The sequence below is a fragment of the Festucalex cinctus genome, chromosome 8 (assembly GCF_051991245.1).
Source record: "Festucalex cinctus isolate MCC-2025b chromosome 8, RoL_Fcin_1.0, whole genome shotgun sequence".
In the NCBI taxonomy this organism is placed as follows: Eukaryota; Metazoa; Chordata; class Actinopteri; order Syngnathiformes; family Syngnathidae; genus Festucalex; species Festucalex cinctus.
Genome location: NC_135418.1, coordinates 9700384 through 9715170, shown reverse-complemented (window position 1 = coordinate 9715170; position 14787 = coordinate 9700384). Strand labels below are relative to the sequence as shown.

Here is a 14787-nt window from a genome sequence, read left to right as displayed (position 1 = left end):
CCACTTTTTTTTTTTTTGTCATGACTGACATTACTCAACAAAATCATATGACATGTAGAAATAGAAAGTACAGTACACCAAAAACTGTGTTTGATCTAGTTAGTGATGTTGTGCTGCTATTATTAGGGCCCGAGCAGCAAGTGCCGCTGTAACTTGACCCGGATGATCTTCTCAAAATTTCACATATCTGATGACAGTCCAGGCCTGAAAACATATGTGGAATTATTTTTCACCATAGTGGTCATGCTGTGAAATTCTGTTGCCGTGGCAATGCATTGATTGACCCAAAAAAAAAAAACACACACACACACACACGCACATTTTTGAGTGTCCTAAAGGGATAGTTTGGATTTTTGACATGAATCTCAATTTGATCCTCACCTCCAGTGTGTGCGATCAGCACTGACTTACCCCTGACAGCGTTCTGTGACACGAGTTCTTGTCCGGTTTTGCTCGAGAGGAAAATAGTCCAGCAAGTTGGCTGGGGTCACCTAAATAAAATGTTTTTCTTCTAAAAACAATTTGTGTTCAAAAGAGTGATAAATTTGCGTCACAAAACTTCGCCCTAAAAAAAAGTTAGACTCCATTACTGCCAGGCACTATTTTTCTGTTCATTCGTATCACTGCGCGTCGCCCTGCAGACAGCTGATAGTCGCGCCTTCTGCCTTTGAAAAGACAAACAACTTGTAGTAGGAGAAAAGTAAAGTAGTGCCGGAGTAAAAAGCAGTAATGGAGTCTGACTTTTCTTCAGGAGGGAGTTTTGTAATGCAAATATATTACTCTTTTGAATACAAATTGTTTTCACATGAAAAACGTTTTATTTAGGTGGCCCCATCCAACTTGGCGGACTATTTTCCTCTTGAGCAAAACCGGACCAGAACTCGTGTCACAGAACGCTGTCAGGGGTAAGTCAGTGCTGATCGCACACACTGGAGGTGAGGATGAAATACAGATTCATGTCAAAAAACCCGAACTATCCCTTTAACATGGACAAAAATTCATGAAACTTTGCTCACACATCAGGCCTGGCAAAATAATCAATATTTTAACAGTTTATTGTCAGACATTTAAAAAATCTTCCAAATAAAAGCAAAACTTATTTTACTTCACCACATGTTGTTGCTGGGGCTACACACTGTTTGCCAAGAAAAAGTATGCTGATATGGGTGGTCTAAACATGTGAAAACTCGTGAACGTTTGAATACGCAACAGGACTACCACTAAACTAAAAATCCATATGAACAACAAATGTTTTTTTATGCAATTTAAAAATAAATAAAAATAATCTCATTCCAATGTGCCAGTACCCCAAAGTGGCCCAGGCTGCGAGAGCCCTTTATAGCTACTCTAGTTTTGAATACAACTGCGTGTACCCACACCACAAACTGGTGGTGAAGGGGAATAACACAAAACTAAGATAAGTAGTAGCGCACACTCATTGTGAAAGGACACAAGAAATGGCATGTGCAGGCTCCACTTCCATGACATAAATGAAGCTTGCATTGGAAAGGTGTCTACAAACACAACAGCTGAGAGCTTTCCTCTATGAACTTAAAAAGAAAACAATATATATTGCTTTTGAATGTTATGTTGCAATAGTATTTTAAAGCTTTTTAACTCATTCACTGCCAGCCATTTTAGAAAATTTCAAAATTTTCAATACCCATGTTATATTACGTTCAATAATTATATGCAAACCGAATCTACCAAATGACAGAATAGACTCCCGACATTTTGTCCCGTCCCGTTCTTTTATAATTGACAGTAGAAAAATGTAGGTTTGCCAAAATACAGCCATTATTCCATGGAGTCTGAAACTGTGTTTATTTCGTATAAAATGGGGCAATGATGTCATCTACCGGTGATTCGGCATCAGTAAAGTTGTTTCCAAGTTTGACAATTACTGTGGAGCATAGTCAGATTAGCCCTTGCTCTAAAAAATACAATTGACAAGTATACTTGTCAAAGGCAGTGAATGAGTGCATTATGCTTCTCATTTTCAGTTCTGCACTATTCTAAAATAAAAGTAAATATTTACTTGGCAAAGCATTATGTTTTCTAAAATGGGCCAAAAGATTGTTTATATCAGCCACTTTTGAGTCTCACAGTTAAATAGTGCAGACATGACATTCAGACTATAGTAGAGATTCAATGGTAATTACAAAACTACGGTCTTTATCATCAGAGAAACATCCCACAAGAAGATTGACAAGCTTTCTTTGTTTAAAAACAAAAAAATAAACTACAAATCTGACCAAGAAAAAAATATTTCAGCATACAAGGGAACACCAATAGGTTTGGATTGTTATACATACTGAATAGATGCTGGGTTTCACATACGCAATCAAAGTAAGAGCAATGAGTGATTACGAGTCATCATTTTATGTTGTGTACGTGACACTTCACCCCAACTCCTCCACGACTGACGTCAATTCAAGCTAATGTCAGAGTAGTCCGCTTTCCATCGCCTTCTCTCCTGATGCTTCTTCCACACTATTTCGTCACGGAACAGAATGAAAGCCGACAGACCTTAATAGATAAAGGCACTGATGGAAATCACAAATAGTTTGACGCAATCCTGTCCAAAAATATTGGAACACAGAGGAAAATTATTTTATTTTTGGTGTCGAATCAAAACATTTGGGTTTGAAATCAAAAGATATGAGACAAGATCAACATTTCTTCTTTCATTTCCATGTACAAGATTAGCCTGTTTAAGTTTACATGCAGTTTTATACACAAGTATCTTGTTTCTGTTTTGTTTTGTTTTGTTTTAAAACGTTTGTACTTTATATGCACAAATAAGTTATGTGCACAATGCCCAGCCAAGGTATTATGTGTGCAGATTGCTCCAGACATGTTTTGAACTAGAAAATGTTTTGTGTTTTGACCAACCAGTCAGAGAACAGAGAAATGTTGCCATTTTCATGGGCTAGCTAACTGGTCCAGAGAGGAGAATCTAAATCTGATTGGTTAAAGCACATTCATTTTTGTACCACTTAGCAAATTGCAAGAAACAACACAAGCTAATAACAATGCAGCCTTGAAAACCGAATTTTGGTTCAACAGGGTGTGAGGTTAATAGGAGTGAGGATGGAGTTAATCCCAAATCAGGTGGTTGCTCACAAGACTGAGAGAAACACGTCAAACAAAAGACAATGAAGTGAGCAAGATGGGGTCCAGTGACAAAGCCTGATAGCGGCACAAAATAAAAAATGAGTAACAACTAAATTATATTCTGCTTTCATTGCTTTTGGGTGAGCTTGAACAATCAATTATGAGTCACTTATTTCCATTTTTATGTAAAAAATGCACTTGATGAATATATATTTGTATGCAATGTGACACGGGGCAGACACGTAGTAATTCATTGGCTGGTTACATTGGCAAATAGGTATGCAACATGTGTCCAAAAAAATACAAAAGATACTTTTCAAATCCAAATTGTCAATTGCAGGATTTCACCTTCAATGTAGGCCAGATGTAGTCAGCACATCTACCGAAGAGGTGAGAGTTGTGTATAGAACAACTGCTTCATCATGACAAAGTGTTTGCTGCTCAAAATGCCTTGAGCATCTGAAAGTTCCATTCTAGACCAACTTCTCCACTAACCGGATCTGGCCCTGTGATTTTCTCCTCTTTCACAAGTTCAAAAAGGGTCTTCAAGGAGACCCGTTTTGATGCTGCGGTTGACTTTACTATGGTCGTGATGACGGAGCTGTGGAGGATCGCTGAGGAAACCTTCTAGGATTGTACCAAGGCATGGCACAGAACATAGTCAAATTTCGGTTCGTAACTCTTTTGTTGTGCGCGAGTGTGCGTGTGCATGCATGTTGCCTGGGGGATTAAGCAATATATGCTGGAGGCAGACGGCCTGGATGTTAATTCTCCAGTCACAAAGCCGAGTCATGCAATAATACTTCAGAAGAATTTAAGGGGGTGGGATTACATAATGCTGTCTTGCTACTCTTGGTTCAAATGTGTCAAGCCAACACTGTGTGATACTTGTGCGCTAAAATAAACTGTTGTAGATGAATCCATTTGAACTTGTTGCTAAAATGTTGAGAGGCAAAGATTAAAATAGATTAGGATTGGCGCTTTTTAAATGCATTCCAATAACCTTACTCTGATCATTTCAGCCACGTAGTATACTTCACCAGGACGATGAAGAATAGGTACAACTTTGATGTGCTCCTCAAAGGTAACCATCTTATTGTCAAATTTATCTCTCTCCAAACCTGAATTAATCAAGGACAAATGACACACACAGATTAACAACATGCTCTCTTAAAAACCTCTTTTACGATTATTATTATTATTTTTTTAATGCTAACTTGTGGGTAACATGACATAATTGTGCTTGTTACCTCAACAACAAAATGGGTAAAAAAATAAAATAAAAATAATAAAAAGCAGGAGGAAATACGGTCATGAGGGCTGGTCAGGCAAAGTGTCAAAGCAGTCATTTGCTAAAACTATGTGTTGCACTAAATGATGGCCAATGTGTCTTATTCTTTAGATGAAGTTAAAAAATGAAGCGTTTATTAGTCTGTTAAACAAGAAGTTGTGTTACAAAGCCAAGAATGAAGACTTACGTGATGGAAGAGGACCATGTGTGAAATAACAGGTCTAAACCAATAGAAAAAAAAACAAAAAACACTCCCCAACAGAACCTGACGTGACTAACCAGTCATTCTGGGAAGCGGAGGTGTTTCATTGTTTACACTACCCAGAAACGCAGCCCATCTCTAAACTGTTGTGATGTTGCATCACCAATGTGCTCAGAGTTTTGCCACAACTCAACAGTTCTACTACATAACTAAAGCTTCTTCCACTTCTAAGAATGCAACAGTAAATTTGGATGGAACGGAAACAGCACTTTAAAATCACAAGTGGTTGGCATATATTTGGCCACACACACACGCGCCTGCTCAAACACCAGATTTTGTGATATATATATATATATATATATATATATATATATATATATATATATATATATATATATATATATATATATATATATATATATATATATATATATATATATATATATATATATATATATGGCGTGCCACGGGAAGGTCAATTGAGAGAAGATTCTTGTTTCAACCCCCAATAAAATTTTTATCACAAGGGAGACAGAATGAGGAACAAAAGAATAGTGCATAAAGCATTTTTATTGTCCATGTGACTACACAAATGTAGAGAGAGACAACAAAAGTCTACAGTTACATCGTATAGAACACACAGTGGCGCTTGCTACGGTCAGTGAAAAGCTCATAGCTCATCAAGTGAAGCGTTGCATCTTTGTTGATTCAGCTGCTAATTAGTGAGAACACATGCTCAAAGCTGTCTACATAGATACACTTATGCATATTAATCAATTACACATTTGGGAAATACTATTTAGCAAAATAACAGGATTGATTCTAATTATTGGATGAGAAACAAAGATTATTACAAAGACTGTTGGATGATAAACAAAGATAACTTGTTACCTTTCCATGGAGGAGTTACTTTAAATTTGTATTGTGTTTAGCCTAATCAAAAACTGTGCTGCTGCAGGAAAATAAGTCTGTTGGCTGTTGCATATACGTCAACTCCAATTTCATTGTGGCATGTTTACAATGACAGTAAAGCCATTCTGATTGTGCGTCAGGAGAGAACACTGAGGAGACTACAGACAAAAAAAAACAAAAACACAGACCTGTGTCATGTTTGTGGCAGATGTATATGCCTGGGGATCAGTTCACTATGCTTAATTAAAAAGTACTAGAAGTACAGCGTTCTAACAAGGATTGGTAATTCTAAACATGTCCGCAATTCTTTGATAAATCATTGCTATGCGAGGCCTTATTGTGAAGCTTAAGTCGCGAAGGTGGTTATACAAATTAAAAAGCGGTGCTGACTGCTTAAAAAGCTGTTTCAACCTAACGGAGCAAATATCGTTGCCGAAGTACAATCGAGGAAAATGGCTTTCCTGTGCTAAATCAACAGGCAAGCATAACTCGCTTGTTCCGTAAGTTTAAATCCTGCGTAGAGTGTGTTATCAAACTGCTGTGAGATAGTCCGGTAGTATTTCAGCGTTTCTCCAGAGACAGCGTAGAAGGACAAAGTACCCCCAGGACAGTCCAGATAAATTCCAAGCTTTTGCACGCCTGGAGCATAAGCTTGCCAGGACACATATGGAATGAAATATATGAATGACATTTCTAATAGATAGGAATTTCCAGCGTATATTCCCCAGGAAGTTTTGGAATCTGCGAAGCTGTGCTTATTCCATCCAACCTCTGAAGTGCTCCTCGGAGTTGACGCGTATGCAACAACAAAATCAACCTCACCCCTAAACTCAACCTCCCAATAATGACGACCAGTTAGCGGCTCTTTGCATAGAACTTGCTCGAAATCAATAAACCTTTCTGAGTTATTAGGATATGACTTGACAGTGCCGAAGGTCACTTTCTTGTTCTCTTGTGACAGAGTCAGATGTTTGTTGACAGTCTTTTCATCCAGCGTGAGATCAGTAGCATCTAGTGGATAGACAAAAATAAACATCTTACAATTGGTTTCATTTCATAATTTGGAAGTGTGAATAGCGGCACAAAAAAGGAACTTACACCAGATGAGGTCCTTTCTCTCTGTGATCGTCTCTACTGATGGGACAGATGGCTTTGTGAAGTTGTCAGTGCGTAGGCTCAAATCTTTGTAATGGTAGATGGAAGCTCCCTTGTATTTGTTATTTGTCATAGCAGTGATAAGAAACTTGACACTTTTGCTATTTCTCAAAAGTTTGCCATATTGAATGAACTCTTGGGCTTTTTCTCTCATTTTGATGATGACGTCAGTCGTGAACACAATGTGTTTGTCATCAATTCCTCCAGGCTGGAATTCCTCCAGGTACTTGGCCATGGAATTAAGGCAGGGGTCATTTGTCTCCAAGTCAGTGAAAACAAAGCAAACAACATCTGTGACACCTGGAGTAAGAATCACTTTATCCAATTCTGATTTATTGTGCACTATTTGAGCGTCTGTGCCATTCAGTATCATGTTAACACAGGAATCAATGACATTGATGTCTCGTTCCTTGTTCGCCAACCACCCGTTTAGGTGTGGTTGGCGGAATGGAGAATTTTCTCGATCATTTAAAAATTTTGCTAATGCGCTCTCATCTTCTTTGCCATTGCGGATGCAAGGGAGATTTCTGGCTAGGTACTGTGTGACTGCAGCTTTGTAATAAGAACAAAGTTTTTGGAAACTGCTTATATTCTTGCGAATTGCGGGAAAATTTCTTGCTGCATTGCTATACAAACTGTCGTTGCATCTCATATACACTTCATTTTCATCTTCTATAGCTCTTTGAATTTGACTTGCTAGTGAGATGCTGAGCTCTTTGACCAGCACAGAAGCTCTCTCGTACAGTTTGTGCAGAGGATACAGCCAGACAGTCACAGGAGCATAATTTTCCTTATCTCCCAATAGTGTTGGAAGCTCACTGTAGGTTTGTACAGCTTGGACAAAGGTGGAAGGGTTTTTTTCAAGAATGAGGTCTCCATAGAATGTGCAGCTGAACTTATTTGTCAGCTTTTGCTCCTCAGCAGTCAGTTTTATTTGAGCACTTCCTTCAATATCAAATGTAGGAATCTTCTTGATGACAGCCTTCATGCTACCCTGGATGTCTTCAACACTGCTGGCATCCAACTTCTGACTGTCAAACACAAAGACTGCATTTGCCCCATAAAGGAGACCTGTGACCAAATGTGTTGCCGAGCTGTTCTCAATCACTTTCTGTTGTTGGCTGGTTAGTGGCCCAAGAGCAGGAAGAGAAAGCTGCTTAAAGACGGTGGTAGCTTTATACTGAAAAGATACCCTGCTCTGGTTCTTGAATTTCTTCTTATTATTCAGGTACTTGGCAGATCCTGAAACTTCAACCAATCCACCTAACCAACTTATATTCAGAGAAGCTTCAATATCCATCAGAGAAGACTTTGATTCAATGGTGTCAGAGGCTGTTATCTTAAAGGAACTGCTTTTTTGAGTTGTTTCAGTGGTCTGGCTATCGAGACTGTCTCTATCCCACAGAGTGAAACCTGCACGAAAAGACATATATATTGTATGTAAGAACCTCGACAATCGATCCCCCCCCAATAAGGACGACTGTGCGTCAATTTCTACCTGGAATCAGTGTATCTTTGCGAGCATCATAGAGCATCCCCAAGGTATAGGGCTGACCCAGAGCAGGCAATTGCATGGGTTTTGTCGCAGTTGAAGACATGATGAGTACCTGACAGGCAAACAATAAAACATGTCATTGTAACATAAAAGCTATGCGACCATCCAATAGCAGCGTTCTCTCTGATTTCTCCTGTCGTCAACGCACAATTCGTACAGCTGCTGAGTTAGCACTCACCTGATGAAGGTGTGATGATCAGCTGAGTTGTTTGAGTCTTCTGGGCTTCGAACCGGAGATGCCAGTGTGATCATCAGTGAGATGGCCAGCCCTTTTATAGTTAGAATTGCCTGGTCTTTTGCATGTGTCTGCCTATTGCAGACGTTCAGTTTGTTCAATGATTTCATTATCATTTGCGTGTATTTTCATATTGCCTGTCTTCAGTTAGTTACCGTTTCTAATTTAATTATCAAATAACCGAACCACTAAGGTACTCTGAGACTGACATTTTGCGCTTTGTTCTGTTAGTCATCTACCTCTAAGATTGTTCATTGATACCTGGAAATGAGTGGTCAAGCAGATAATTAAATAAATAATGACAGTCGCACTTACGACAGCAGTTATTTTATGACATACTCGATAGCTCTTGGCAAATTACCTGCTCTTGAATGTTATATACAGGAAGGCTTCAAATTAGAATTATCAAGTTGAGAGAGGAATGGTGTGGTTGAATGTATTAGAGGTAGAGTGAGATGATCTTGTAAACTACAAATATGAATCATGTTGGACCAATTAATCAGATGTCCAAGATCAAAACATAAATTCGGAACTTCATGAGCAATTCTCAGATGAGCAATGCAACTTGAACCCGGAATTGACCTGGATGTTATTTTACACACAACCTAAAGTTACTGTTTGTGGAAAAATATAAAAACATAGACCAACATAAATCAAACAAACATTCTGAATATGATACACATTCAGCTACTGGTAACACAAACAGAAATGACACGGCTAAAGTCTTAAATCTGTGTATAACTGACACCAATTGTTTTTAAGTTATATGCCATGACTTTACCGGGCAGGCCCTCTTGGTAATATATTTTCGTCCATGTGGCCCCTGAGTAAATATGAGTTTGACACCCCTAATCTAAGCTATTAAATAAATCGCGATTTTAACAGCATTTTAACCCATTCTACTCTATGCACTTTGGCAAAAGTATAATAAATGTTGATCGTTTTTTTTTTTTTTTTTGTTTTTTTTTGTGATGGTAGTTGTTAGTCCTGGGGTCAGAGGGCGAGGTGAAGAGAGATTAGCAGAGGTCCAGTGCTACCTGATCTGGAACGTGACCAGCGATCACGTCTTCCAAGAAAGCATACTGCTAGCCATTGCCCTGCTGGAGGGTGGAAACACAGTCATCCAGGTAAGCAGGGTTGACTGAGTTCAAGAGAGGATGGAGGGTCTTAGAATTAGAAAAGAGGTTGAATTCATGCATATTGTGCAGTATGTTTGTTTATCTGTCTGTGTCATTGTGTTCACAGTTTCACACACAAGCAAGCTATAAAGAGCTTAAGAGATGTTTTATTCCAGCTGCTATCCATTTTTATAATAATTAGTAGTGATGTAAACTGTCGGGTTCTTACATATTGAGTACTTTCGAGATGTCTTTTTGTTGTTGTCTATTTATTTTCCTGGTGCTACTGATGGACAACTAAATTTCCCCTTAGGGGGATTAATACATAAATAAACAAATTAAGTATCTATCTATCTATCTATCTATCTATCTACTCAGTAAGAATGTGTATATACATTTTCTCTCATAAGGTTTTTTTCTGAGTGATAATCAAAACTTGGCCTGTATCAGCATTTAAGTTAATTAGTTTACATGTAGTAAGGTGGCACTTTGAAAAATATATTAATTAGTAGTTACAACTTACGAGTGGAGTATTTCGGCAGATGTATAAAAAACAATTTAAGAGACTTGATAGTTACTAATTTGGTCTGCAACATGTTAGAACATTACAGATCGCTGTATTTACAAAATAAAAGCAGATTTTTACAAATGTACAAGTTACAACACATTTTGATCACTTTAAATTAAACAAGATATTCAAACCATAAACTGAGTAACAAAATAATTGTAAATTAATTTGACAATTAACTAATCGTTGAGTAATTAATCGGTGCACCGCTACACCGAATCGAACCGAATCGAATAGTAATCCTACTGAATCGAACCGAACCGAATCGTTTCATTTTAAAATCGAACCGTCCTTGCGTCGGATCGCACCCCATGTATCGAGATGCGTATCGAACCGTCTTGATTAGAGAGATTTACACCCTTTATATATATATATATATATATATATATATATATATATATATATATATATATATATATATATGCACCTGTCCCTTATTTTGGGATGAGAAAGTTGGCAACCCTACCTACTAAGAAGGCTGTAAGTAGGCTTGTGTTAAAGTAAGTATTTACCAAGTTTTGTTGTACTTTTTTCCATTTCAATAAATGGCACTTTTAGACATTGTTGACAAAACTATTTTCAGCACTATTCTAAAAGGATCCTGATAACATCTAGTCAGGCATAATTCATGAACATTGGATATTCCTGCATTGAGAAGGTACTCTATTAATTTGATTGAGAATCTCTTGAGTAATTGACAGCTTAAAGACAGTCAGACACAAAAAAATGTCCAGCGTATGAATATTTTTTGAGAGAACATTGTCTACAAATCCTGCAACAGCTAGGTTTTCATTTTAAGTAGATGTTAGCTTAATGGCTGACTCCTCAGTCCCATTTTAACACAACATATCCAATTGCAACCATGAGGTGAAACAACACGAAAACATCACAGCTAACACAGGCGAGGTAAATTGGCCTGCATGTTTGCCATTGGAAGCCGCCTCCTCTCCTCTGCGCTCAGATCCAAACAACAAGTACTTGTTACATAACCCGGCTGGTTAAAAATATACTCGGCAGAAGCTGAATTCATCCCTGATGGACCAGGGTGCCGCATTGTAGCACGCCGCCCTGGCGCTAGGACTTGGCAGGAAAGGCAGACAGAGAAGCCTCGACGTCACACACACAGTCTGAGACCATTACTTTATTTTTCTTGTTTATGCTCCAGCAAAAAGAATCGTGGGAGGAACGTATTAAGCCCAATATATCTGTACATTTTTTGTTGCAGGAATGAATTCTGATTTTCCTGAGTTTATATATTGTCTATGTTAAAATATGTGAGGTGGTATTATCACCACAGGTTAGTTTGAGTGAGTTAATTTTAACAATTTATAGAAAATATTGTTTTTGTATCAAGGACAATTTTTCAAACTATATTACGGGCTAATCGTTGAATCCTGGAATGAAGCCTCAAGCTTTCAGGACCTTTGACACTAATAGCCTTATGACGTTTCTAAAGCTACTCTGACAACCTCTTTAGTCCTCTGAGGAAGTTCCAACAAAGGGGATCTCGCCGTTCCACCCCAGATCAGAACAATTGAAAGTTCATGAGCATCACAATGCGCGTCTTCTCTCTGCTCTGGAACAATAGAAGCCTTAATAGTTTCGCACATGCCCACAACTATTATAGTATTAACAGTGCAAAACAAAGTTTTGTAATATTATGGTTTCAAGATATCTGCTACAAGACGGCCCGCCAACTGCTTGTTATTCTGGGTTTAATGCAAAAGTATTTTCAATCGGATGTGTCTATGCTGGCCAGTGGCGTCCATAAGCAACTTGGCACCCTAGGCAGGATATTCACATTCTTCATTTCTTACTGATGAAATCTGCATTTAGAGCATCTCCTACACTTATTTTATACTTATTGGTACAACCATACGTCACACAGTGATATTTTCGCTGCAGAGGAGGAAAAAGTATGCTGCAGAAAAGTCAACTTACTGTAAGTGTGGTAACGCAAGATGGCCGCCGCCGGCTTCACTTTTCGCTACAGAATGAGCAGCCCAGTTTAGTTTATTCAGTACGTCCGTGCTGTATCAGCCTGCGCATCCACCTGAGAGTCTGACCGTGATCTTTATTTATTTATTTATTTATTTATTTATTTATTTATTTGAAGCTTTGATCCAGGACAGCATACTAGCGTTTTCATTTCATTTTCTTAAAGCTACACTATGTAGGATTTCCCCAAAAAATATCTTAACAATAGCCTTTTTATTTGACCATTTATGAGTGAAACATATTCTAATTAGTAGATCAACATCTTAGCTGTTCACAATGGGTACTCCTACAAGCCTCTGGCCAATATTATTTCGGAAGCGTCCGGTCCGAATCCTTCGAATTTCCCGCCCTCTGTCTGCAGGATGTGACGTCATTCGCGTCATCGTCAGTTGTTTCCTGTCGCGCGAAGACGGAACTAGTACAGATTTTCGCTGCCCCAGACACCCGCTGTTACTCCGCGGAAGGCTGTTTAAAAAAAAAAAAGAAAACAATGTCAAGTGCCACGTAAAAAAAAAAAATCTAAACTTGATAGTGACCGACGCCGGGCAAGAACGAGAGTGAACATTGGTTTGACCAGACACGGCGCTCCGCATACGCTTACCACGCACTGCGCGTAGGGCACCAACTGCCTAAGGGGGCACCAAAAAACAAATCAAGCCCGTAAAAATAATCATATTAGTAATTATAATATCAGTGTCTAATATTTAAAACAAAAGCTTTTAAAGCATGTTAATAAATACAAAAAATAACGTAGCATTATTTACTCGACGAGCGGTATCGCTGGTCTACGTTGGTGCCCCCCCTCCCCTAGTAGTTTGTTCCTATTTGGGAAAGGGGGAGGGTAGCGGGGTGCACTTTTGCTCCAACGGAGCAAACTACTAGGGAAAGGGGGAGGGGGGCGGTGTGCACTTTATGCTTCAATCACAAATTTGGCAGAAGTTTATTCTTGGATATCTGGACATGTCATCAAAAAGGCATCAAGAATTGGGGGCGGAAAAGAAAAAACAATGAGATGATGCTCGCGCGTCACTTGCAGGTATGACAATTTGTTTATTTTGTAGCAGCTACGTTTACATGACCACAGTTAGCAAAAAAACAAAAAACAAAAACACTCCAAACCGCCGCAGTGGAATGGTTGTGACCAGCACGTTCATTATACGGCATGTTAAATGGAATGTGACGAGACAATATTGTTTCATATGGAACGGCCAAGAGCGGCATGTACTGGTGAAAGTGTAATTTGAAAATAATAATAATAATCATCTTAAGGCTAAGTAGATTTCCTCATTTCATATTCATAGTTTTAACATATGTCCAGAATTTTTACATAGTGCCCTATCAGTCCTATCAGCCCTATCAGGTAGATTATTAAAATTTTCATGTACCTGTGTTTTAAATATAGGCCTGCACAATACCATAATCCTAATCAATTTAGAAAATGTTTGTACCATGGTTGGTTCAAAACCATATTTCATTGTAGAATCCCTGAATATTGTCTTGTATTTCTGAATACAGGATCAATGCTTCAATATGTTCAAGGAGCATTTCATACCCTAACATAAATGCGGAAATTGCACAAAAGCTGTCATATGATGACCTGATAGCCGATTTTGCAGCCCAGAAATGTAGACATGTGCCTCTGTAGGGCCTCTACTAACTTGCTTGCACTTTGTTTATTTCCAGATGTTTATTTGTTAATAGTAGTGGCATTGAGTTTTATTTTAATTCATTTAGCTTTATTTATTTGAGTATTTAGTGTCATTGTTAGTTTTATAAAGACTTATTATTTATCACTTATTTTTGTGAAAAATTTTAAAACTTCAATATTGACACTTAGAAGTAGGGCTGGGTATCGATTCAGATTTCCAGAATCGATTTAATTCGATTCACAAGGGCCCGATTCAATTCATGATTCACAACGAGGGGGCACCACAAAACATTTATGCTTAGGGCACCAAAATGGCTAGCGGTTTGACATTTCAGCGGTGGAGAGCGTTGAGATCGGACTTGGATTAGAAAAGTTATTCACAGCTGGCTTTCTTTCTACTCCAAAAGGTAAGAAGCGAGTATCTTGACATTGAGAAGAAAACGTGTTGTTTTCAAATAGCAGTAACCTCAAGATCGATCACTTCTCGGTCGTAACTATTGGGGTGAAAGTGAGGTGGACGGCAACATTTAGCGTGAAAGGGGCGGTAAAGTTGAATGTAATAGAACAGAATGACTTTACTTTAAACAGAAGGCGCAAATTTACGTGACTGACAAAGGATTAAAAAAATAAATAAATAAATCTGCTCTCCCTGCCGCCCCTTTTGCTCACGAGCGCCCCTCGCACCTGCCTAATCCGCCTCATGTCAAAAGCGCCACTGATGCTAGCTAAAGCAGAAAACGTAAACTTTGCAAAGCACCACGACCAAACACAATCTTGACCTGCACAAATACAAAAACAGCCATGTGGTCTGTGGATATCTATTGTATATCTAAGCAAATTTTGTTGGAAAGTCTACATTCCTCTCCAAACGTACTGGAAAAGTGATGCCAATTTCTTTTTGTGTTGTAAATTGAAAGTATTTATACGGCAAGAGATGAACATTTGCACTTTTATTTCCTATCTTGTCCTGTTGTAATCATCACTATTC

At 38.4% G+C, this 14787-nt stretch overlaps 1 protein-coding gene across 2 annotated transcripts; it reads right to left on the bottom strand.

The window, feature by feature from the left end:
- Positions 1-5162: 5162 nt before the first annotated feature.
- Positions 5163-8630, bottom strand: LOC144024464 (neoverrucotoxin subunit alpha-like). Of its 2 annotated transcripts, XM_077530779.1 has the most exons (4): positions 8411-8630; positions 8176-8284; positions 6621-8090; positions 5163-6533 (listed from the first exon to the last, which is right to left on the bottom strand). In XM_077530779.1, exons 2-4 carry the CDS (start codon positions 8273-8275, stop codon positions 5989-5991), a joined length of 2115 nt encoding a protein of 704 aa, XP_077386905.1. In that variant the 5' UTR covers positions 8276-8284; positions 8411-8630; the 3' UTR covers positions 5163-5988. The 2 variants fall into 2 exon arrangements, with proteins under 2 accessions (XP_077386905.1, XP_077386903.1); XM_077530777.1 differs by having other exon boundaries at positions 8176-8630.
- Positions 8631-14787: the final 6157 nt, after the last annotated feature.

Bases quoted from the DNA above. Each gene is read 5' to 3' on its own strand.
- LOC144024464 (XM_077530777.1), bottom strand. From the start codon at position 8,275: ATGTCTTCAACTGCGACAAAACCCATGCAATTGCCTGCTCTGGGTCAG. The intron at 8,091-8,175 runs GTAGAAATTGAC...CTTTTCGTGCAG, and splicing joins CAAAGATACACTGATTCCAG to GTTTCACTCTGTGGGATAGA. The intron at 6,534-6,620 runs GTAAGTTCCTTT...TCTATCCACTAG, and splicing joins GAGAAAGGACCTCATCTGGT to ATGCTACTGATCTCACGCTG.